Below are 25,723 nucleotides of genomic sequence, written 5' to 3' on the forward strand. Positions count from 1 at the left end.
TGACACCTGCCATTTGCACTGGTGCCAACACAGCACAAGGTACAAACCAGTGAAGCAGCTGAGAAACAGAAACAGCCTTCCCAGGTGCTTTGATAAAGCTTTGGAAGGTAAACGCTGGAGCTCAATTCAATGACATTTTGTTTAACTGCAGCAGTGCAATTTGAAAGCATGCAACTGCCATATGCAGAACAATCTTGTTTGACTACAGCCCCAATTCAAGAGAAGAGTGAGAAAAGCCCATAGGAAGTCAATGGGGGTTCATCTGGTCCCTGTAAAGATTTCATCCTCATCCCCAGAAGTAAAAGGCTGGCCTAACACCAGCAATGGAAAGATTCATATGCAACCCACACTCCTCTTCTTTTTTTTTCTTTTTTTTTTTTGCATTAACAGCTTTGGGAATTTGTTACACATATAACCCTTTGACCCCCTCTGCCTCTTGGCAGCAATAACATAAAGAATTCCAGAATATAATCATACATCGGGTATTCCAGGAAAATCTCTAGGAAAATATATTCACTGGGATTGATTTCCTACGCTATTCCTTTCAGATGGAGTCACCCCATTACAGAACTGTTAATCAGTGTGTCACCCCTGCGGTGAGTATCCTTACCCTACTGGTGCAGAGGAATGCATGGAGGTAGAAGGGGGTGGCATCACTTGCCTGATGTCACATCATCACTCTCAGACAGGCCAAGAACAGGATCTAAAAGCCTTGTCTCCTGGCTATCTGCTTTAACTACACTGCCTTCTCCTCCAGCTTAGTTCAGTACCTGAACAGAAGTTAAGGGTAGAACACTGCTGAATGATATAGAGAAGGCAAACACCAATCCATGATCCCCTGGTCACTAAATTTTCACACGAGCAGGCTCCCAACCAGTGCAGTAGTTTTGTCTGCATAAGGATTGAACTAAAATGAAGAGCCAAGGGCTTGGTCCAGTGAGAGTCCATGGACTTCACTGCAGTCCATGCCTGGGACAACTCAGCCTTTCTGTGTCTTTCAGGGTCCTGAGGGCACTAACAGGCCTTAACTGCCCTAAGCTCACCTGGGTGCTTCACCCACACCCCTGCCCATGGCCAAGGAGCTCCATTTAAGCTCAGGCCTGGGCCTTCAGTCCTTGCCTGAACTTTGTCATTAGTGTGCCTGTCTCTGGATCTGTCTGTCCTTGTTTCCTGGATGGACCTCAGACCTATGCTGCCGGTATCTTCTCTTCAGCCCTGCCTCTAGCCCCATTTCCTGCTGCTCCTGACTGGACTCCCTGAATGGACCCTGGACATCGTTCATCACCTCCCCTTGCCTGAGACTGTCAGGATGGACCCTGCCACCAGCCACCTGCCCTGCTCACCCTGATCAGATGCTGCAGGACTGTGCACTGGTCATTGAGGGCACTACCTGCACTGGAGTCATCCTCAGCTCCCAGCTTGTCCCCTCTCATGCAGCAGCCCTGCCCTTGCTGCTCTCTGACAGTGCTTCCCCAGTGCACCTGCTCTTTGGATTGCTCCAGGTAACGCCTCCCTAGATATAGAAAGAGCACCACAGGTTGCTGCTCTAGCTATTTGTTCAGGAGTTACTCAGACCACTTTTGACATGATTAGACAATATTCCCTTCAGCCTTGGATGTGAAGAACACTGGGAAGCATTTGCAGGTTCAGTATGGGATCAGATTGCTGCCATCGACCGCACTGACAAGGGTCTTGGAGGATGACCCACCAGGCATCCTTTTCAATCAGAGTACAGGAAATGGAGTTGAGTCTGAGCCCACTGTCTGAGCTCCTTGCTCTCATTATTTCAGAGAGATGAGATCCCAGCTGCTGCTCTAGCCCAGGGCAGTATCAGTCATAGAAAGTTATATGAATCCCTCCTATTTCACTAGAGAATTTATCAGGTGACCAAGGAAAATACAAACAGAGTCCAAGCAGCCCCCTCACTTCTGGCCCTGCAGAAAGGATGCTAGTTTGACCCTAGATCCTGATCCAAGATGAAATTTGTCTTTGACTCATGGGCCCTGCATTTCCTCTCCTATTGTCTGAAAGCCAATTTCAAAGTTGTTTTTGCAGCCCTTTGTGACGTCCCAGTGCAGCTGTGCTGAATTCCACCATGAAAATGAAGAAATAACAGAGAATTTGAATCAGAGAAAACATGAAAAATCTTCAAAAGAGATTTCCTTCTCCAGAGTGTCTGTAGACAGAGAGGTGCAGACGTGGACCGTCATGGTGGATCCACACTAGAGCAGTTGCCACTGCAGCTGTGTTGGGGACAGTGTGGCCACACTGAATTGCCTCACATAAGAATCTTAATTAAACTCCTTAAATCTCAGTGGACCACATATGGCACCCTGCTTTCCACTTTCTTTCAATCTTTACACAGATAAATCTCTTATTGAAGTCAGGGAGAATCTGCCTGTCTGCAGTGTGAATAAACACAGGATTTGGACTTGACCTTTCATTTTTACAGACCAATATTGAATCCATTTTTGTGCTGAATTAAGTGCCTTTGCACATGTCACTCACTCACACTTGGTTTCTGACTCATCACTAAGTACTCTTGGGGGCTGGTGAGTAGCACAAACCTTCACACTCAGTCCTTCCAGTTAACTGCACAGCACTTTGCTTTAAGATCGAATTTATTTCTCTAAGCTACTGCATTCTTGCTGTGCAGAGTAAAGCCAAGGATGTTTGGGGCTGGACCAGTCTGAGAGCTCCAGTTTCAGCATACACTAATGCCTTCACAGTAAATCCAACTAAATCCTGACCTATCAAAGAGCTCCCAGAGGATCACTCGGAGTTACTGCCCTTAATCACAGGCACCTCCCGTTCCTTAATCACAGCAAAAATTGTCAGAAGACATGTGTAAGAGGCATTGTGCTTCTTCAGATAAGAAACATTTCCTTTCTCCTGTTCTCAGTCTGCGCTGTCTCCATTCACACAGATGGCAGAGACCACCCCAATCTTCCATCGATCTGTATGACACATTTCATAGCATTCTGTCCATGGGGACAGGCTTCAGCTCTCCCTCTGAGAACTGCTGCCTCCCCTTGAGGCCTCTGTGTTAAGAGGATTTCCACTGTGAGCAACTCCTGTCCTCTTCTTACCTCACCAGCCCAGCTTCCCACACACTGTCTAACCCTCCTGTCCTGCCACTACTCAGCTTTCAGTGGCTGGAGCAGTATCATAGTGACACACTGTAGCTTGACCTCTCGTGTTGTGTTCTGACAAACTCTGGAAGGGAATTTGCCTTCTGAAGTCTTCCACAAGCCCAAGTGTGATGGATCTGAACATTCCCTTACGTGAACTAGCAGACACCACTTTTCACAGTGTGGCATCATGTTTCTGCAAAGCTGGTTTGAGAATATTCCAGAGTCTTGCTTCATATCAGGAAGGTGAACTTTCTGCAACTGCCAGAACGATGTTACACTCCACATACAATAGATTTTCTCAGCTCCTCCCTTCTTCATTTTCAAATATCCTGTAGACTTTGCACCATGAAGGAAAGATAACCACAAACTACTCAGGGCAACACATCTACCTCTGATTGTATGCTCCCACTTCCCTGTTCTCACTGAGCCTAAACAAGGACAAAGCATTTCTGCACCTTTGATCTATGCCAACATAAAAGAAACTCTCTTTTTAGTGAAAGGCTCAAACCTGTACACCAGCTGTGACATACGGCCTGGTGGCAGTAGTAAGGCAATCCACTACACTTCTATTTGCATTTTCCTTTCTTCTTCTTATTGGCCTTTCTCAACAACAGCTTCACCCTGAAGAAACATTTACCCTCTCGGCTACCTTTGTTACAAGAACCTGTTCTATAGGTTTTACAGCTAACAAGGCCTTAAATTACCGAGTAAAGTGAATCTCACCCCTGTGGTTTACATTGTCTAAAACACTTTCTAAGCTCTATTATATTGCTGTGTTTCCTTCCAGTTTCTGCCTTATGTCCCTTTTATCTGGCTGGAATAACTATATAGTGCAAACTTCCTGGGACAAGAGGACAATCCTGCCTTGGAACAAGACTCTCAGGCACTCAGACTAGGACTGATCTCCCCGTTGTGGGACCAAGAGCTGAATGACAGCTGTTCTCCTCCTGGCTGCTATAAAGAAGACTCCAGTCACCTGTGCAGCTGTCCATGCAGACAGATTCCCCTGGCCTGAAGACCTGAGTATCACAATAAAGCATAGACAATCTGAACTCTTCTGTTCCCCCTACACAGGTCAAATTAAATAGATACAGGTGAGAAGATGTCTTGGGCAGGGAGGACTGCAGCTTCAGGAGACAGAAATTACTCTGCCCAGAAAATGCCAGCACACTGAGAGCAAACTGACCCTAATAGCTGCTGTGCTTTGGCAGCCCAGGGCAGAGTATGGTGTCAGTATAGTTTCAGTCCCACTGGACCACATCCTAGTGCTTAGCAGTGCAACCTCACAGTGTTTGGACAAATATGAAAGTGAGGAAGGGGCCCAGATTTCACCCTTCCAGCAGACTAAAGCACAAGTAGAGCCAACTTTCAGGAGCATCATGCCTATGTTGATGGGAAGGGGGAAGGAGGATCTCCCTTTTGGGCATTTCCAGATGTATCCAACAATCTATAACGTGTGGTCTTAAGTAATTTTAAGCAAGKTTAGTTCCTTTTCATGCACCATTGCAGTGGGGATTTAATAAATGTGACCTGAGTTATCAGGACTTGTTGGAAATAAGCAGCCCAGGAGAGTGCTTGCATCATCACTTAAGGATGTTTTTTTAGAACCACCCCACTCTGACACCACCTCAAGATTTGTCTTTTTCTAGACAGTTTTCTAGAATTTCCAAGCCTTGATTTACACTGTGCTCCAGAAATCATGAGCCATAACTGACTAACATGAGGGGCTGGTTAACAGAAACTCACTGCCAAGTTTTAACAGACTATACTGAGCTGGCTGTTTGGCTGCCTGCACTTCCACACCTAACCAACGGACTTTTGTGGAAACCCTTCAGAGCTCTCAGCGCCCTCTCCTTGACTTTGGTTATTTGCAAATCCCTGGGCAAGAAGCAGTGACATGCAAAATCTGTTTTATGGATGGCTTTTCACAGAAATAGACTCAGAACGGGAATAGTTTCTTGCTCTCCCTCTGTGCCCTGAGATCATTGTACCTCTCCCTCCTGCCTCGCTGCCCCACTTCTGTACATACTCTGCATTGCAACATCCAATCAAAGAACATAAAGCCATGCATACTGGCAATGCTGACCCCCTTGCTGTACTGGCAGGCTCTGTGCAAATTAAATGCACTTTCTCAGTCTCAAATCACCAGGCCTGACAAGGTATTCGTGGTGCACAGCCCTTTACATGTATTACCTACAATGTGTTTCATATTCAGTATATGTGCAGCAGCTCCATACCTAGGAAGTCTCTAACATGTGCAGGATGGTTCATGGAGGTGACCACCGAAAAACATTCAGTTCACTTTGCCAACAGATCAGCTATAATAAGACCTATASTCAAAACTGGTGGCAAGTGTGAACTTCTACCTCATGAAAAATTAAAATGTTCTGAAATTTTGGGTTGTTCCAGTCCTGAAATCTAAAAATCACTTCTGATGTTCCTAAAACAAAATAATTCAAAGRAGCTCCGGAGTAACACTGAAGGATGAGTTTCGCCATTGGAATTCAGAGATGCACAGGACAAAAATTCACAATATTCATTTCAATATCAGTTGGCAGCTGCAAAGGCTTCAAAAGAATATAGCTTCAGGATAGCCCCAACAGAGAGATTACCTTACAGCCAAGAAGCACAGGCCTACCAGCTGAGCTGGCTCTCCTGCATGCACAGCTTCAGCAAATGGTCCCCAAGCTTCAGAAATCAATTTATCTACAGGGCTGCCTGGCATCAGGGTTTGGTAGACCTGGGTCACAGCCAGACTCTGTAATGGTGCTTATTGGAGTCATGGATTTCATGGTACAGTGTGAACCCAAGTAGGTTGTTAAGGAGCTGGAAATAAAAGCTGGCAGGAAGCCATGAAGGCCAGATTCAAAATCTTCCTGCCAGAGAGGATTTCACTGCAAAAGCTGAGGAACTGACACATTTCCTTTCATGTTTTACTTTAAATGGAGCCACATTTTCAACAGAAAATTTCCAGCCAGGTTCCGTTTTTGAAAGGCCTTGGAGCCTGATCCTGCAAACACTTTGACTCGCATAATTTTCTGGAAGTGTGTAAAGTTACTCTGTTATGCTCTTCCAGAATTAGATCTCTTTCAATTGCCCATTTGCAGGGCTGACTCCAAAGACAGATCTCCCTATGCCTGGTTCAGTAATGAAGCATCTCTCTGACGTGCCCTCTGGCAGAGTTCCCGTTGTCTTTTCACAGGATACAGCAACATGCGTAGTCCAGGTCTTTCTGTGAAGCCCAGGGAATTAATCTTCTTCATAAAGTGTAGACTTAAGCCCTTTGTTTGCAGAGTCATAGCTAGCATGTACTGATGTGAACCAGTTGAAACAACAAAATGAACATGAAGGGAAAGATCCTCACAGTGTGAAGACATGAAGCAGATGTGACCACATCTGTGATTACAACTGCATTAAACAATGTATGCTGGTTACTTACAGCATATTCAAACTGTAGATTGAAGTCCCGGTTGTTTGCTTGAAGTTGTCTCTCTTCCTCTGTAAAGAAGAAGAAACACATCAGACTTCGGCAGAGGAAGAGCTGATGATACGCACTTTTGAAGATAAGCAAAATCCACATAGACAGGAATGAAGCAGCAGCAGAAGAAAGAAGATCTGCTCAGAGGTACTATCATGGATAATCTGTGCTCTGTGCTAAATGCCCCACTCAAGGGGACTGAAGAGGCTGGCGGCACTGACAGGGCAGCACTGTGAACTATTACRATAGTAATAGTACTCCAGCTCTCCCCCACGCGCACTTCGCTGCAATGGCAGCACTGCTTTAGCAGGTCACTCACCTGTTCTATTAGTTCTCCTGGGCAAGAATTATCACTTAACTAGTGGTGCTTGAAACCCTGCCCTGTTCCACCTCTTCCCCTGAAGTCTCTCTGTTGCCATGAACCTACTGTTAGTGCCGTTCATCAAAAACATATGTATGTCCTAGCATCGTCCCACAGACAGGACATCACCACCACAACAAGCACAAAATCCAAGACCACCAGAAGGGATTTCAGGAGGTCATCAAATCTATCCTCTACCTCAAGGCAGGGTCATGTCTGTCAGTCTCAATAAATGTCCTAGCAAGTTCCAGTGAGGACTATTCTTCTGTCTATTCCAGGACTGCAGTGTCCTTACCATGGGGAAGCTTTTTCTCATTCTCTAACATAAAACTCATTATTCAATTCAATTGACCTAGGATGATCAAAAATGTTCTTCTGTTCTCCCTTAGGTTTCAGTTCCTTGTGCTACTTGCCAAGGACACAGAGCACAGATTAATTTATTACATATTTGAAGGCTGTTATGCCTTATTCTTCCCTAGGCTAAACAACTCCAGTTTGTTCAGTTGCTTCTTATGGATCAGTAAGTCAGACTGGCATCACTCTTGCTACTCTCCAGTGGGCTTCCCAGTTAGTTTACCTCATTCTGGAAGCACAGCGCCCAAACTGGGTCTTAGTTAGCAGCTGAAGCCTTACCAAAGCTGACCAGAGCATAAGGGGCACTCCATCTATCTTGCAGGCAATACATATTTTACTTGGAATTCACTTATAAATAATTTAAAATAATATCCTTTTGCACCACTAGGAATCAGCTGACAGTGTTCCAGAATATGATCCAATACATACTCACATCCTTTTTGGCAGAGCCAATGCCTCATCAGGATATGCAAATCTTACATTTGCCCTTACTGAACTGCATCCAATTTTTTTCGGACTATTTCTCCAACTAGCCAATTCTAATCCCATCTTTTAGTATGCTTGTAGTTACTATCTTTCAGTGTGCTTGTAATTCCTGCCAGGGTTGTACCATTTGCAGATTTAATAAATGTGTTCTTTATTCTGCCAGCCAAGTTGGAAGAGAAAATACTGAATGCCAGATCTAGGATACATCCCTGATGAATCCCGCGAGTTTGATGATAATGAATCGTTGATAACAATTGTCAGTGTATTTTTTCTGAAAAGTTTGGCACTCACTCTGTGGCGATTTTATCCTGAGCATGTCTCTCAAGATACATGACAGCTGTCTATGACTTCTTCCCTAGCCCTCAGGCCTGCCACTAATACAGAATTAATTTTGGCTTAATGGAGTTTTTCTGAACTGCTGACTGTTAATCATCTCTTCCCTCCCCAACTACTTTGAAGTGGTTTGTTTGATTGTTTCAACATTTATCCAAGAAGCAAAGCCAATACATCTAAAATTGCACCGTTTTCTTCTTTTCCCTCTGTTTCAAGATAGATGTCCTAGAAAGCTCTTTTGCTCTTTTCCCAGTCTTCTGAACTTTGCCTCTCTGTGCTCCAAAAACTCCCAAAGACAATATTGCTCCAGGCAGTTCTCTTTTAGTACACAATTAACTTTGCCCAGTGAAACCAATGGAAAACATCTACCTTACCTAAATGACCTGTTTTTTCTCTATTCCAGGCAAAAATCTCTCTCCCCCCTCCACTGTTGGCAAGAAATGTGTTAGATGTCTGACTAAAGCAAAAAAAAAAAAAAAAAGAGCAGACTTCTTCACATTATTTGCTGAGCTTTTTTCACTGAGTAGCAGACATAAATCTTCATTGATCTGCCTCTTAATAGAAGGGTTACAGTACCCTAGAGAACCCAACGGTTACAGAACAACTTTTATTGCCCTCTATGTCCTTGATAGCTTTTTATCACTTTGTGCCTTTGCCACACAGTTTGTCCTGGATAAAGCAGCCTGCTGTGCAACTTCTATTGGCATCCTTCTTCTGTCTGAGGTGAATGAAGAGCTTATGATTTAGCTGCTTTATTCACCCTTCCAAAGCTTTCTCTGCAACATGATAGCTTGCACTTAYGCCCTTTATATAATTGATTTAAGGAAATGACAGCTCTACTTAATAATTCCCCCCCCACCCCAGATTCCCATGAGATATTAGTTACTAGTTCTCCATATTTACTGAGATTTCCTTCTTGAAGTCCATTTTAAACACTTCCCTGTTGTCAGTTTTTCCTCTCCTAAATATCATACTGCGACTTCATCTCTCTAGTTCCAAAAAACTGTCCACCTCTGTATGGAAGGGTTGTACCAACTCACTCCAAGAACAGGCTGAACAGATCATGTTCCCGTACGTTCCTTTCCAACTGTATGTCTGCATAGTTAGAATTCTCTGTTACCACCGTGCCCTGTATTTCAGATAACCATACTAATTGTTCACAAAAGACTGTCCTTCCTGGTTTGATATGTTTATGTTCTTCACCCTTGTATCACTATTCAGAGATCTGCTATTTTGTTCGTTTCTTTCTACACGCTGGATATCAGAGCACATGAACATACAAGGAAAACATCTCTTCCCTTTCCAGAATAAGCTCTGTTCTTTTACATTAATAAGCTCTGTTCCTTTATATTAATAAAAATTAATTAAATTAATATAATATATTAATAAATTAATATAAAATTTATATTAATATATTTAATTAAGGCCTCATGAATTAGCCCATCGCGTCTGTTATACCTATTAAATGATTTATTAAGACATCTAGTTCTTCCTGTTTATCCACTCTTGCATTAGCTAACATCTAAGCTATTTAATGTATTGAACTGCTATCCTTCCTCCTTTTCCTCCAGTAACCCTATAAATAACACTGCATCCCTAATTTTTAAGACCCTTTCCAGATCACCATTTGTCTTTTAATGTCTGCCTGTAGGCTGTTGTCATCAGGTCTTCTAATTACTTACTTAAAACCCTCTTACTGTGTTAGCAGGTGAATGTGCTTTCCCTTTTTTTCAGGCACATCTAGTCAGACATTTTCAAATCAGTTCCCATCTGCCTTGGCTGGGTGATTCAGATCAGCACAGAGGCTTCATTCAAGACCCTCAGAGTGCTTAATTCCTTTACTGCTTTCCTCAGACACATTTTTCTCTTCTTTCACAATGGGTAAAACACTGTACAGAGAGATCAGGGTAACTTGTCCAGTGTCCAAAAGAAAAACAGAAGCAGAGCTCAGGAGGTTCGGGCTTGCAGAGCTTTAACTATTGTGTTACATGCCCCTTCAGGTATTTTCTTGAGCGTAACTGGTATTATCAAAGAAGATAACAGATACAGTCATTTGTTAAAAACGGAACTTCCCTACACTCACAGATTTCCTCCTATAYAGTAAGTGCTACTCCAGTCCTCTCCCCAGGGACTCCAAGTCTAGTCCCAGCATAAAATCCACAAAAATGATAAATGGCTTCAAAGTAAATAGGATTAGATGACAAAAGTTTGAAAAATCTATCAGCTTGTAGAAATGCACTAGCAGAGCTCGTGCTAGGCCAGGGGACAGAGAGCCAACTCTGCTCTCAGCTGTCGAAAAGCGGAGGCAGAACTGTTCAAACATGCCACGCACTTACACAGAAGAGCTCAGACAAGCAAAGCATTTTTCCCCCTTTCTCAGGCTGCTGCCCAGCATCACACAATCCCCTCTGTACAACTACRGAAGAAGCACCTGAATGGTGCACCAGCATCAACATGGTACCTAAGAGCAGGATTTCCTGAAGGTCCCACATAGCCATGAACCTGGGTTCAAAACTGATTGGAAATTCTCTGGCCTGCCCTAGCAAATCCACCCTGAACACCAGGACTCTTCCCTTTCTGGAGACCCGAGCTCTTAATGGTCATCAGCTTTCTGAGAAGTGGCATTCCCAAAGGCCAAGATCTGAGGCCACTTTCTAATGACAAGATATTCATTATCCTTACTGGAAATAACAGCCAATACCTTTGTTAAAGCAAGAACAGCCACAACAAATTGCAAAGGATGCCTCATCCAACATGGTCAGCAAGCAAAACTCTCCTCTAGCTACACAAAAGGAGAACCACCACTGACCACATGCGCAGAGCAACACTGTCTCAGTGGTTTTATTTTTACCAGCAGAGAACAGAGGCCCTCCTGCTGTGTTTCTGAAACAAGCAGTTCTCAACTGTGATAGGTCAGACACCGCTTTYATTTGTTTCTGTAACAGTTTGGACAGAAATGAAGCCTCTTGGATAATCGCTATAAACAAAGTGCTAGAGAAACCCTACCRTTAGCTCAGATATGCCTGGAAACCACAGCTCAGAATATTTTGGCTGTAGATCCAAGCACACATGTCTTATCATGCACTGTTAATTCTGGAGGCACTGAGTAAAAAGGGAGGGGAAAACTGAAGGGTTAGCAGATGAGAGTTTTTTTCCGATTCTTGAAACTTTTACCTCTAAGCAACTCATATTAAACCTTCTGCTTCTGCAAACTGTGGTCACAAATCACTGGAAAGAAGGAATGAGATTTGTGCTCCAAGTTATCATTTCACTGCCACTGAAAACTATTTTAAATTATTCATCAGTGGAAACTCAGCATACACAAATATGGCCTAGTGCCCAGTTTTTGGTCTAACCACTGAGACCAAGTCACTGGGAAAGTGGCTGTTTTCTCAGGCAGACAGATTTAGGAGCTAAACCACAGAATAACATCTGGATTGAATAATGTTAAATCCATGCCAAAAATCAGCTATAAATGTAACTGGCCAGCCCACCAGGCTTCTGCATTAGGACTGTTGCATGGAAAAGTCCTGCAAAAGGTTAGATTCAAGATCTGGTCAGAGATCCTGGAAATTTGCTGCTGGTTTATGCTAAGGAGCATATGCCAAGAGAAACGCTTTGAACAGGCCATTGGAAAGGTTTGCAGATACTAGGTTTTGTGGCTCCAAGGAGCAGGAGGTTAAGATCTGCTTGGTTTTGCCAAGTTATATACAAGCTCATGCATGAAATGAACACAACCCATTTAGGGGAGTGCCGGAGCAACCAAGACTGACAATAGTGTAGAGACAACAACAACAACAACAACAACAAAAATCTCTGCCCCACCCTTTAAACAAGTAACCTCAAGAGCATAAAAATTGCACTGAATCAGCTACAAATAGTGGCACCAGGGTGCTGGCCTCATCTATTCAGTTTTCCCTGAAGGGGAAAAAAAAAAAGCATACCAATACCAAGATGTGAAAGCTGGGCTGTGTAACACTCTTCTTCTGTTCCCCGGAGCATGTATCTGACCTTCCCAATCCTATCCTTTGGGCAGCAGTAATTCAGGCCTCCCCCACACCCATCAGGCTATAACCAGCCTCACAAGACCTCCACCGTGCAGCACATTTTTGTTTCAGATTTCACAGATGAGCCTCCTTCCACCATGTCTCATCTCCCTGCTACATTTGTGGCTCCTACTTTCAGGCACCTCATCTGCTGTTGAGGTGCCGTGTGATCCAGCTTTCTGCACCACCTCTCAGTGATGGCAGAAGTGCCACTGTGCATCTGGCACTCAGGAGATCACCCACCTCTTCACAGGCAGAGAACTGTCCCTTATTTCTGGTCTGCGCCTGACTGTTACTCCATGTGGGCAAGTAACTGAAATCTGCCATGGTGTGCTGGTACCTCTGTCCCCCACCCCCAAATAAAGAAAATTACAGTGTCCACCAAAGGACAACTCCATGGGAGAGGGCAAGTCATTATATACTTTATTAGGGAAATTAAATTGTTACTCCTACGGAGGTTATTATGCAACCTACTAGCTAAAGTCTCCCTTCACATTAGAGCAATAACTGCTCCATTTTGCAATCATAAGTGATAAATGAACCATGCAACAAGTTTCTTGATTTGCAGGTATTGTACTGGGGCAGAGTCCCTATAGTTGGGTTCAACTCAACAAGCATAATTTTTATAACAGCAATACCATAGGATTTTAAATTTATAATACAGCAGTGCCTGCGGGGGTCAGAGCTGCACTGAGTGAGTGCTATACATAGACGTGTATATATATAAATATATATATATATAAAAATATATATATATATAAAGGATCTTTACCAAACAGTTTTTTACAGCTTACAATTTTAATAAAGATCAGAGAATATGTGGTGAAGAGACGAGCTATATGAGGGACCTGAGGCTCACAGGGGTTAAACATCTACACAGACAAAAACTGTACCATAATTACCTGTGTATCAATCTAACACTGTAACCTATAGGGTGCTAAAATGTGCCAGTTGCTCTATAGTACCAAACCAAAGCCCATCTATGACTTGAAATGCAGCCAAAGTCTGATATGGTGCAGGGACTGTGTATGCAGCAGAAGGACAGGTAAGAACCAGGTGGGACGGAAGTGGGAAAGCTGAAGATTACAGTCAAGCCCTGCTCAGAGCACGCACATGCACAGGTGCCTGGTAAACAAACGTATTTTTTATTATTGACTCAAAGGAAGGGCTCTCAAGGCCGCCGTGTTATGAAACATTTTTAAATGGCAGATGCCCRTTCCTCCGTGGAGCCTCTCTGGCTGCTGTGGCTGGAGATAATTTGTTCTGGCAATCACTTGCATTTTCATCTTTGGCACAGACTGGTTTATGCTGAGAGTAAAAGGRATTTAATTTAAAAATCCTGAGGCAAGACCATTCGGATACACCACTATAAATAGGTTTAGCCCTATTCCCTCCTGCCTGATCTTCTGTTCTTAAATGAAGATCTTCCTTATCACATCTTTTTGCCTCCCATAACTTAAAAACAAGACAGAGTCCTCTGAAAGGACTAGAATCCTCCTTCCTTATGAAGAAATGAAATGTAAGAAATATACTTTTGTAGAAGGTAAACTCTTTGGTCAAGGACTGTCTCTTTTGTGCCTACTACAGAGCTAAACCTACTGTCAGCACTAAAAAACCACTACATGACAACTGGAATTTGACAACACAGGTAAAACATTTTGCATGTTCCTGGACAAGGCATTAATGCAAAATGATTTTTTTCTGGCATCACCTAATATAGGACCCCTTCAAGAGATGTCCTAAGATATCTCTATTGTCATACAACAGATGCAAGGTCTGAAACAAAAAATTTTGAGAGTGAACTGGCATTATTTCTGCCTCAGGTCCAGGAAATATTTAGCTTTAAGATAAAGTTCAGTATTAGGTCCTGCAGCATTTCATATTATCACCATAAGGAGAGAGAGAACTGTGAGAGGAAAAGAGGGCTCCAAAAGGACGCCTCAGCTCTGCCCAACATGTACTACACAGGTGGCCAAACAGTACCTCTGTGACACAGTCCTGGAAAGTCCTAGAGAAGCTTAAAACAAAAAATACTCTTTATTAGGTCTTTATGGCAAGGACAGAGGCTGCCCCACGTCTCCCTTTCCCCTTTTCCTGTGATAGCACTGGTCCTGGTTTGTCCTTCCCTTCCTCCTGCTCAAGATGTCTCACTCGTCCCTTGCCCAGACCCTCAGCTAGGTGGAACTCACCATGTCTCAGAAATGCCTTGCAACAAATTATTTCTTAAGGAATATCTACATGTTCACATACTCGTTTTCAGTCCACTTCAGAATGAAAACGAGTGCTTTCAAACATTTTACCAAGTGGAAATTCTGTCTCTTCTTCATGTTGGGAAATTTTAATTTTGGAAATTCTATTTTTCCAAATTTGGTTTCGAATTTTATATCACTTGTATTCTGTTTTCTGTAATAGTGGTTCATCATATTTTGACAAATATCAACATGCCAAATAAAACAGCTGAAATAATAGTTAAATTATTTGTATTTTAAAAACTATTCTGACAGTGACTAGGTGGTACTAATCGAACTATATCATATCCTTTACTAGAAGACAGTATCTCCTAGGCATGCTGGTAATGCAACAGCTTGATGCAATTGCACATGTTGTTAATAACAGTGATACACAGTGATGGGAAGTGATGTAAAATCATAAAAATAAATACAGCTCTGAAACAAACTTTGAAAAGTTTTTCAATTCACAGTTATTTTCCTCATGGGAAATTATGTCAAAATAAATACATTTTTCATACCCAGTGTCTGTGGTCATAAAAGATTTCCTATTAGATCTGAATGGGAGTCCCAAAGCCAGCCAAGCTTTACGTCAGCAGAGCCACTCTTGGGCTGTAGATCAGGCACTGTCACCCTCCCAGTCAGGCTTCTCCGTATGGAGCTGCTTGATCCTGCTGAGCTCTGCCCAGAGCTTGGCTGSTCATAAACCAGCTGTCCTGGAGAGCAGGCTGTCTCCAGCAGTGACAAGGAAAACCCAATGCAGTTCACTTTCCTCAAAACCTGAGCTCAGTTCCTAGCCTTCCTCTTCCTCTCACAGTGTCCCTAGGCTGGGCTTAAGATGACTAAGTTACAGGAATGACGGGCTCTAACCATCAACTGGAAGCACTCCCTGGCACACACCTAGGGGTCAGGTTATTAGTGTAGTGGAATTTCCCTGTTCTCTATTGCTGTTCATTTCACAGATGGTACTCGACCATCCTCATCCTTTTGTTTTGGTCTGAAGTTCCAGTGCTGAGTTTAGCTGCCACGGGGCCAAGCCAATGAGCACAAATATTCCGTGTTTATTAGCCATTGTCACAGCCTGATCCTTATTTTTTCCCACATGCTACATGAACATAAAGTCTCCCCATTCTTCTCTGCTTAGGCAATGCTACTTGCAGGTTAAACCTCAGCATGGAAGATCTCAGTCAGACATCTTTTCCACAAAAATGGTTCTGCTGCTTATCTAAAACATGCATATTTCCSCATTTCAGCTTGAACAGCTTCACTAAGGTTTAGTCATCTAGGAACTGGTTTCCTTCAACAGTTTTTGTGCAAGTATCTCACATGGCATCACATATTATTGTTTTATGAAACTGAGGTTTAATTATATCCCTGCTACTTGTGTAAAGAACACAAAACTATAAAAAGTTGATTCTCGTCTCCAAGAAGTTCAGAACATGTTACTTGTCTAGTTAAACTATATCCATCCTGAAAAAAATCCTCCTAATTTTTCTTGCATCCTAGCTTATAAGAAAACAGCCATGGCTTGCTGGGGAGAATGAGCAAAATGTTACTGATTCTGATGGGAGGAATACTGATCCCAGTTTCAGCAGTTTACACCTGAGGTAATCCATTCTCTCCCATAAGTGTCTTTCGAGGCCTATGCTAGTGGTATAATGTCAAGTTTAGTCCAGCTTTGTTTTTGGAATGGAAATTAGAGCAGTGCTGTCCCCCTAGGAAGTGAGAGTGTATTGGGTGTTCCCCACAGAGGAACCTCATCTGTTCTGAGGCAGCACAGGCCTAAATATGTCTCCCAACACAAAGGCTCCTAAATTGTTTTATTAAAATAGCACTTCATCCCTGGCATGTACTCCAGTGAAATGTTTGCAAAGAGCAATCATAACCCCATTGGCTTTTAGGCTGCAAGACTAAAGAATTAAAAAGAAAAAGAAAAAAGAAAAAAAAACTTTTTTAGCTTCCTTTTATAGAAACTCCTCATTCCCTGATCAGCCCAGTCTCCCTTAGCCTTCTCTGAACTTCTTCCTTTCTGAATTCACTGGTTTTGAACTGGTGATCAAAGCACATAAAATGTGAAAATAAATTATCTTTCCCTGAAAAGTATGTTCCTTTATATCTAGGAAGATCTGAGGTTCTGAGTCTTTCAGACACTTGGTTGGAGAGGAACTGAACACTACTCCACTAAAGTCCAGATACAGGGCTGGGCAAAACACAAAATTTTCCTAATACAGCAACACAGTATTTTTGATAATCAGAACAACTACTGCTTTACAAGCAGAGGTGCCCTGGGTGGACAGTGACTCAGACAAGCACAGGGTATCTCCTCTCCAAAGCCAAGATGGAGAAAGAGACCTCAAGCTGGCAGAGATTCTTCCCCGTGAGAAGACACAACTCCTTCTTTGGGGACTATCAGAACAGCAAATAGATGCCCCTGTCCTCACTCCAGGGCACACAGTCTCCCCTGCACTAGGAAGGGCAAACAGCAGCACAACTGCAACATAAACCCTTGGGAAAAAGCTGTTCAGTCTTCTGAGCTCAGACAGGTTGGGGGAAAAAGAAAATTCGTGTCAAAGTATGAGTAGGGCACTAACCTCTGTGTCCATCTTATACAGGGAGGAACAACAAGAGCCCTTGGAAAGGCAAAGTCAAAGACTTTCCCTTTTAATGCCGAAGCTGCTGACATGGATTCCTGAAAAGATATCAGGGCACCTTGATAGCAACCTGGGCCTGGAGATGAAATGCTAAAATACTAGACTCAGCTCAGTTACTCCTGCTGCAAAGCCCCAGTACAGATGAACACTGTAAGGAGCTGCAGGAAGCTGGTCCACTTTAAGTATATACCAGTAGCCCTCCTGTTGGATGCCTTTGTCTCTTCTGTGTCCCTCTCAGGACTCAGGGGGCCATCCTGTGAGGCAGTGTGCAAGAGGGGTGGAATAAACAACACTGGTGAGGGGAACAGTGAAAGTAATCATTGCTGGCAGAATATATATAATATATATACACACGCTCTCAGGGCTAAATGAATGGATGAGTAAAGGCCATATAGACAGGCTTCTGAATGAGGCTTGAGCACGTGGATCTCCTGCCTTTAGGCTCTTTCTTCTTCATATAAAAAAAGCTGTTGATGACACCAGCTCCCTGCCGGCATGAGAAAAACCACAGGAGAGCTCTGAGACAGAGCACAGAGATCAGGCTGAAACTTTTGGGAGGGAGCAGGAGAGCCAATCACACAGACCAGCTAAATGGACAAGGTGTCTGAGGCAGCTGAGCCCCAAACTCAACATGTACATCCCTGGATTGCAGGGCGTTTGCATGAGATGCCATTCTCTCTTGAAGCAGCACCCAGTTTACCCCACTTCTATCCTCCAGCCTACCCACAGTAGCTTCCCCACAGAACGTAGATTAATATGCTCCAAGCATCCCTCCCTGCAAGGATTTCTGCTGGAAAATCTGGTGAAGATCATGCTGCAGAGAATGGCTGTTCCCTATCTCTATACCCATTTGTTTTGGGGTCTGTCTCAGGATGCCACATGGAGCTCACAAGGAAGGAATTGTGTAGGCCCTGGTTTCTACTCCAGGGCTAGTGTTCCCTTCTGCAGCTTTCAGGGTGCACCCCTCTACTTTCCTCTTCTCCTTGCCTCTACTAAAGGGAATATCTGGGCCTTTGCCATTAACACTTTTCATCATCAAGTAACGGCAGCAAGCCATCAGACTAACTTGCTTCTGCCTTGAGAGAGGGCACTGGGCATCACTCCCCCCACTCCAAGATACCCATGTAGAAAGGACACCAAAAAAAGCYAGTTGTGTTCTATGATAGAGTACAGACAGTTCTGTTTTTAATGTTCTCCTGTTCACCGGGACACAGTCTGCAGCACTTCCCTGAGGTAGCAGTAAACGCAGGGAAAGTAAACAGAATGCGTCTTCCTGCACCTGCTCAGGGGGTGTAAGACATGCTCCCAAGCATGTTCTCAAGGGCTAGCGCATGTGCTGAGTTCACATTCCTTAGGTTGTCATCAGTGACAATGGTATTACCAGACCTCACTCACCTTTCAATTTCTTCTTTCCAAATTTTAATCCAAATAGAGGCATCCCAAAACTTTATTTTAGTCCAACTCCATGGAATTTCTGCAAGACAAGAGAGAAGGTAATTCACAATGGGGGTTTCTATTCACGCAGCATGACATGATGTAACACAAACATATGATTTACAGCCTTACAATGGGAGATACTAGCTCCAAAGCAATATGATCAACAGCCACAGTTCTTCACATAGCAAGTTTTAAACATAAAACCATCTCAGGTTTGCAAGTTGCACTCTTTCAGTGTAGGTTACTTTACCTTGGACATTTTGATCTGTTCATCTCTTGACATAGCACAGAGAAGGGGCCAATGAAGGAGAGGCCAAAAAGAATATTCCCTACTACCTTGACCCTATATGAAAAGGATGAAGACACTCACAGGGCTTGCATTTAAGATACAAACGAACTGTGTGACTACCCACAGCCAGACTAGCCTCACTGAAGAGAAGCAAACAGTGGGAAACACTGGCTTCCTGTATATCTGCCTGTTCTCAACATGTGCTGGCTCACACTGTTGCCCATCTGTTGGGTATCCTCAGTGTTTGAGGCTGACTAGCTTGTACGGCTCCAAGTAAAAGTTTTCCCCTAGTGGCTGTAAAATTTCTGGCTCAGAAGCCTAAAGCTAGGCACCTGAAATGCTTTTAAGGCACTTAACATGTTCTGATAGTCAGAGAGACTGAGCATTAGAAAAATCATATCAAATCTGTTGGTGATGAAACTTCCTGTGCTCCCAGCATAGCACTGTTTATTTAAAGGACTTAATGGTCATGTTGGTGCTGACAGGTTGTGAAGATCCATGAACAGTGGGAAAAGGCAGCATTCCCCTGCACGCCTGGCTGACCCAGAGCCTGAATCAACAGGAATGCTGTATTAATTGCTAAACAGAGTAATGGAGCCAAACAGAGAAGTTTGAGGGAATCATGATTTAACTAAAATAAGTTTTCTAGATGACTGTAACTAAGTGATAGAATGAAGTTGTTGTACTTTGTCACTGCTCATGTTTCATGAAGAAAAATTAAAAGTTATGGGTAAAGAACACCCACAATGAGTCCACAGCAACTTGCAGACATTCATACTGTCTCTCATACAAAAACATACCAACTCCTCCTGTTTAATTTTAAAGCGCCACTTACTTTAAATCATGTTCTATATGTGCCCGAGCAAGGCTGGCTAAGGAGACAAGCACAGCAGACAATATACCACATTTCAGAAACTCACAAGCGTGAATATGGCCCATGCCACTGTCTAGGTGCACTCCTGATACAACATCATTGGTCAGTGCCGGGTGCAAGCTTGAGTTTCACTTCTTTCCAGAAAACAAATATAAACTTGAGGAAAAACTCTACAATGATTGCATAGGTTGAACACTACTGTACAGATCTTCTTCATCCCAGATGCTAAAGCAGAGCTATTTTCAGCAGCTGTAATTCAATGAGCCTGAAATATTGCAAACAGCAGCTGGTAATGCTCCAGCCARCCTGCTGACCGCTGGAGGCCCTGGACCCACAGCAGCCTAGGCACAGTGCTCCCAGCTATGCACCAGTTGCACTCAGTTACCGCAGTGCTCAGGAACCCCTCTGTGCCCACAGTCCTTGAGAGAGATCCTTTTTTCAGTCACTCACATAGATCCAACTGTTTCTGCTCACCAGAACGAATGTTTGGGCAATACTTCTCCCRAAAGTTTCCTCTGTCCATGGAGTTAAGCCACTTAAAGTTACAATACTCAAGGTCACAACCTAAATCTTTCTCAATCCTGCTGTTCTTTTGAGGTTAATATAAAATATCGCTAGCACTTCTTTTACTTTCCATCCCTAACTGACCTTACTGTATAATTTTCAACATATTCTTCCGTATCATTTTGGGATTGTTAATCCTATGTCTTATAAAAAATTCCTAACTAGGACTGAGCTCCTCATAAACAGGTGGGAGGGGTGAGACATGCTCCCTGCACACCTAGAGGTAAAGACCTTTGACTCTTCCTAGAGCACCAAGAGCCGCAGATCTGATAATCACAGTCCACATGTAGCATAAGATTGCAAAGGGTTGGTCGGTTGTAATCATTTGATACAGGTACAGTGCTGAACTCTGGACTTTGCTGTATTTGCCAAATGCTTCAGAAAGACTATCTGCAACTACTAAACCTCTCCCAGCTGTGTACTTAATTGAAAGGCACATAATTTCAGTAGAGGAAAAAAAGGGTGTTTATTTTTATGGGAGAGCAGAGAGAAGGGAGGTTATAAGCCTTCTTTCAGCAATAATAAAGTCAAACAAACAATAGAGTTAAGATCAGCTTCTCATAAATAAAATCATGAAACTTCCTCCAGCTCTGACACTTGGGTTTTGTTAATTACTGTGGTACATTAATCACTGGTTTCTGGCATGACAGCAGTATGATAAAAAACCTGCAACAATACACTATTTTGTCTCAAGGCATCTTTAATTCCTTCAGCTTCTCAGTGCATTTGATCAGAATTGCATCTGTTGAATATCTTTGCTCAGCAGCAAATTCAAATTACCTTTAAGGGCAGCTTGATTAAGCACAAATATTCCTACAGGCTCACCATTCCAATGAAAACTTGTATTTTAGGGCAGACATGGATGATAACTTTACCATATCCATTTGTACTGATATCTTTCCAAATATGTTACTTGCATCACACAGATTTATCACAGCAGCTTGCTTAGCTAAAGCCCATGAGTTACAAATCTTTCCAAAGCTGACCTGATCCTCTAAGCAAAATTCAGTTCTTGCCTTGCCAAAATCACAGTGTCATTTGAGTATGTCAGTATTCAATGGGTGCACCCATAATGACACTAAAGGCTTGACACTAAAGGCCTAACCCGCTAAGGTGTACTCTTTATTTTGATAATATTACAAATATCTTATTTTTCCAGTTTGTTTTTGATGCATGCATCTCATTCTCATACTCCTTTAGCTAGCAATCTTATCTCTGAGTTTTTCACAGTCTGTTGCTTCTTTGTGTGCCTGTCTGCTAATAGCACAGTTTCTGGCAATACACCTTAATACTTCCATGTGCTTGTTTTCAGCCTGAGAGTTCATTGTCTTTCTGCTGCAAGTATGAAAACAAACCTAAGCAAATGGTGGTGGAGTTATCCTCTTTGTTGGTGCTCGGCACTTCATACCAGTGCTAGCTGTCRCTTCGATTGCTTTGATCACTGCAGACTGCTTTGACCGCTGCAGTTCCTTCACCTGTTCCTCAAGTGCCAGGTACAGTTCTCATTTGTGCTAGTGCTCACAATTTCTACAGCAAGATGTGTTCCTCTTGGCTGATGTTAACTCTGCCAGCCTTTTTTTTTTCTTGGCACATTTTGGGCTCTCAGTTGTACCTTAAGGGTCAAGGAACTCTCCACCTGTATCTATCAACAGTCTCCTCCAGGGTTTTGTTCCATATTCCAGTTGTGATCAGAATTCACATCCTTGTTCAGTTGTCTTTTCTTATGTCTTGCTTTATTTTTAAATCAGAGGTTCAGCTTCTCTTCAAAAATTGCAACAATGGATCTTCAGCCTCGTATCAGTCACATACACTGCTATGGTTTTAATTTCCCTTTGCGCTTTCTGGAAGAATGATGTCTCTCATACGCTTCGTTTTCATGTGGTGTGAAGTACTTCTCAAATTTTGGTATGACATTTTCACAACCTCTTATTTCTGAATTAACTGAAAACCATAAAACATATGAAAACTTCCTATAGCCAAAATGCAGACCACTTCCTGTTTGCCTTCATTTTCCCGGGCACCAGTGATTTTCAGATGCAAAGTGAAGCACTGTTTAAATCTCCTCAAGTTGTCTTTCATGGCTTATGTCAGCTCAGCTGGACTTTTTTGCTGCTTCATTTTCCGTTTGACTATTTTGTTTCATTTCTGTTTCCTCCTGTGCTGTTCAGTAATCARCTGAGGCCCACGGTATTCGAAAGAGATCTTAGTCATGCAGTTCCAACTCCCCTGCTTAACAGGACATGTGTTACTTCCCCATCTTTCCAGAGCCTATAGCGAAAATCATTTAAAGATCAAATTCCCAGTTCCTCATTTATGGGGAGTTGGGGGTATAAGCTATGAATAAATTTCCTCTTCTCACTGTGGAAGACTTTCGTATATACAGTGCTCTACAAACTGTCTAACTAGGGCCTATGCTTCTGCAAAGGCAGTCCACCTGCTCTACGGCTACTGACAGTTTAATCATGAGCTCTGAGCACTTTAATATCCGCAGTGAGAGAAGCTACTTTGATGGGTCTTAAATAGGGAGGGGACGCTTTTTCAAAATCCAAGCTCAGCCTTATTTAAGGCCTGAGAGACAAAAGCCAGAATCTAGATTTGGCTTGAGAACGCAATTCCAATGTTCCTTCTGCGTAAGAGGCAGGTTGTAATGAGCCATGACAAGTGGAATTTGCAGAGGCCACAACCTAATCCAAAAACGTGGCTTGCTAAGGGTAATTAGCCAACCGAGAGCAAAGGCAGTCTACTGCAAACTGCAGATGGAAGGAGGCACTCCTTGCCACTGCAACAATAAGTAGAAAAATCAGAAAAGACACCACTCTGATGAACAGAAAGCAGATGTTCCAAGTGGAAAATATGGTTTGTTTCTTGGCCCAGTTTCTCTGGGTGTAGCTACATGATACATCAGATTCAATGATAAATATGAATTAAAGAACACTTGGTGCTTCTGCTCCCACTACCTTGTTCCCAGGCTCTGTGAAATGAACCATGTTAAATATAATCATTTTTGGAAGGGTTATTTTTAATCCAGATCATGGGGTGTAGTCCAGTACAGACCAAAATTCCTGTCCAAACAGTGGTATTAGCAGATCTGACAGGGCAGTGAATTGTGATATGATGGTGGAAACAAGCACCCAGACTCCAGCAGAGGTAGGCAGGAAAACAGGATTTCTCCAGTCAGTTTTGCCACCAAAAATAATGTGATACATATGCATCCTTATTATGCAATAGCCTTGCTATCTGAAAATTCAGAACACATGCCATGCCTTCACTCAACAGCTTTCCATGTCAAGTCAGCTTCTGCATGTGAGCAAGATTTGTAAGGAAATGTTTTCAGCTGTATTCAGCTGATGTAGCAACCACAAATATTTACAGGTCTTAGAATTTTTTCTTTTTTTTTCTTTTTTTTTAGTACTAAATATCCAACCAACAGCTCAGTATATGAGAAAGTAGAATCCCAAGGACAGGACATCATGACAGAAAAGGTTCAAGACTGCCTGTGTTGCCTAGTGCTCTTGGCAGAGTAGTGCTACTGCATATCATGAGATGAACCAAGTCTAAGTCCTCAGACTTTGAACGCATGTCACTCTAAACTGGATTTGGAGGGACAGTTGGGAAAATATGTAAGGGTTTAAATAAATTAGGTAAGTCTCCTAACTCCCTATTTTTTCCATGCCTTCATTTCATACCTGCTAAGGGGGTGCACAGTGTCAAGTACTAAAAAAGAAGAGTCGCATTTGCTCACAGGTATCATACAGAAGGGCATCGCAGTTGGTACAATGCTTCCTAATGCTCTGGCAAGAGCAGTGTAAACGCCTGGCATGCTTGGTATGGACTGACCTTGTAATGTGCCACAAAAAGTCATGTCTGTAAAGGGCCCCATTTAAAGTGCTGATGCATTAATAGTTTCAGTCAAATTGTTCAAATCGTGGTTCCAAAGAGCAAGCTGCATTTGCTTTCCTCCATTTAAAGCAAACATTAAAATTTCAGCCATTAAAAATAATTAATACCAATCATCTTTAACATTAATATACATTAGCAATTATATTTCTCTGCCCCTCCTTCCATCCACCTGTGTTTGAACACCTCAAAAGCAAAGCAGAGAACAGCACAGGTTGTACCTCTCCCTATTTGCAAATGGAAAATACAGAAAATGAGTGGCAGAACAGGCAACTGAAACTTGTGTTTTTAATCTCAGAATAATACTGTCATTTTTGGTTGCAGCTGGATTTGCCTGGATTCAACTTGGAATAAGTTTAAGAAACAATAAAAGACTAATCTTGCAGTCAGGATTCACAAAAGTGGTGACTCAGATTTAAATTTCTAGCTCTCTTCAAGGAGTTTGAAAGTTTGCCTAAAACTTCCCCAGCTTTCTAAATCAGGAACACCTGAACAGGTATCCTGGATGAAGTGAACCAGCCCTTCAGCTATTTTCTGGTGCTGTTCCAAGCTACATGTAAAGAAACTCATGAAATTATCCACAAACCAAACTGCTCCTATTCCTTACCCTCTACTGTGTCAATACAATTAGCTATAATTGCTGGGAAACAGACTCGGTCTGTTATCTGCCGCGTTTTAAAGTAATGATCCGATATCCTCCATCTGTCTTCATTAAAACCCTCTTTAAATTGACACCAGAATGGCTGTCAAAATTTGCATTCAGCTCCTTTGGGTATGTTAGTTGTAATGCTCAGGTTACTGATCAACAGTGGAGGAAGAGAGTATTCACAGAAAGAAATGCAAACTGCCGTCTGCTCCCTCCGAAACAGTTCAAACAACTGTAGTTTCCTCATACAGCTGCTGGCTAAAATTATGCACAGTTCAGTTCAGTCCACCCAGAAGTCTATCAATGCGGGCATATAAAAAACTCAACCCAAAGCACTTTGATTAGTCTTTACAAAAATCTCGGGTCTGAAAATGCAAGTTTTCTGCCCCAGAAGCTGACAGAGAAAAGGAACTAGTCAAAGGAAAGCATTCAATCTTACCCTTGAAGGCTTCTAAAAGTCACAGCAACAAAGCTACTGCCCTCCATAGCACTCCGATACACTCCTCTCTTCTCATTTACACGCTGCTTTATCCCCTCCCAAGATCAACAGCTTCGCTCATAGTCACAGAGAGACAACATTCATCTAAGAAACCAAAGCTTCTTTACACGGTGAAATAGGCATTGTATCCTTGTCTCCAGCCCTGTAAAATGCACTGCAGATCCTGTCTGCCATGAAAAGTCCCAGTAACTAAACTTACTCTAAGTTCCCTACTTCTTACTTCAGTCACTAGTCTTGGCTCCTTGCCAAATTCTTCTTTTTTTTCTTTTTTTTTTTATTCTGTTTCCTGTTGATATGGAGAATGTAGTAGCTCTCTTAAAATAAAGTGCCCAGGACAACAAACTGTGAAAGACTAAAGCAGAAAAGCAAAGCACCCCGGGCTGTAATAGCCCATCTAATTCCAAAGACAACTGCTGCTCTCTTTACCTACCTCCTGCCGATGCAGA

The 25,723-nt window shown here is 42.7% G+C and overlaps 1 protein-coding gene across 1 annotated transcript in view; it reads right to left on the reverse strand.

Moving 5' to 3' along the window:
• LOC112967748 (phospholipid-transporting ATPase ID-like) overlaps positions 1–25,454 on the reverse strand; it is a 75,647-nt gene extending 50,193 nt beyond the window's left edge. The window contains exons 1-3 of the mRNA XM_026069219.1: positions 25,218–25,454; positions 18,467–18,545; positions 6,574–6,632 (exon numbers count right to left, since the gene is read on the reverse strand). Coding sequence (XP_025925004.1) covers positions 6,574–6,632; positions 18,467–18,509 — 102 coding nt within the window. The 5' untranslated portion in view covers positions 18,510–18,545; positions 25,218–25,454. The remainder of the gene's footprint in view (positions 1–6,573; positions 6,633–18,466; positions 18,546–25,217) is intronic.
• Between the last annotated feature and the right edge of the window lie 269 nt (positions 25,455–25,723).

The sequence above is a fragment of the Apteryx rowi genome, unplaced genomic scaffold (assembly GCF_003343035.1).
Source record: "Apteryx rowi isolate R43461 unplaced genomic scaffold, aptRow1 scaffold_289, whole genome shotgun sequence".
Lineage (NCBI taxonomy): Eukaryota > Metazoa > Chordata > Aves > Apterygiformes > Apterygidae > Apteryx > Apteryx rowi.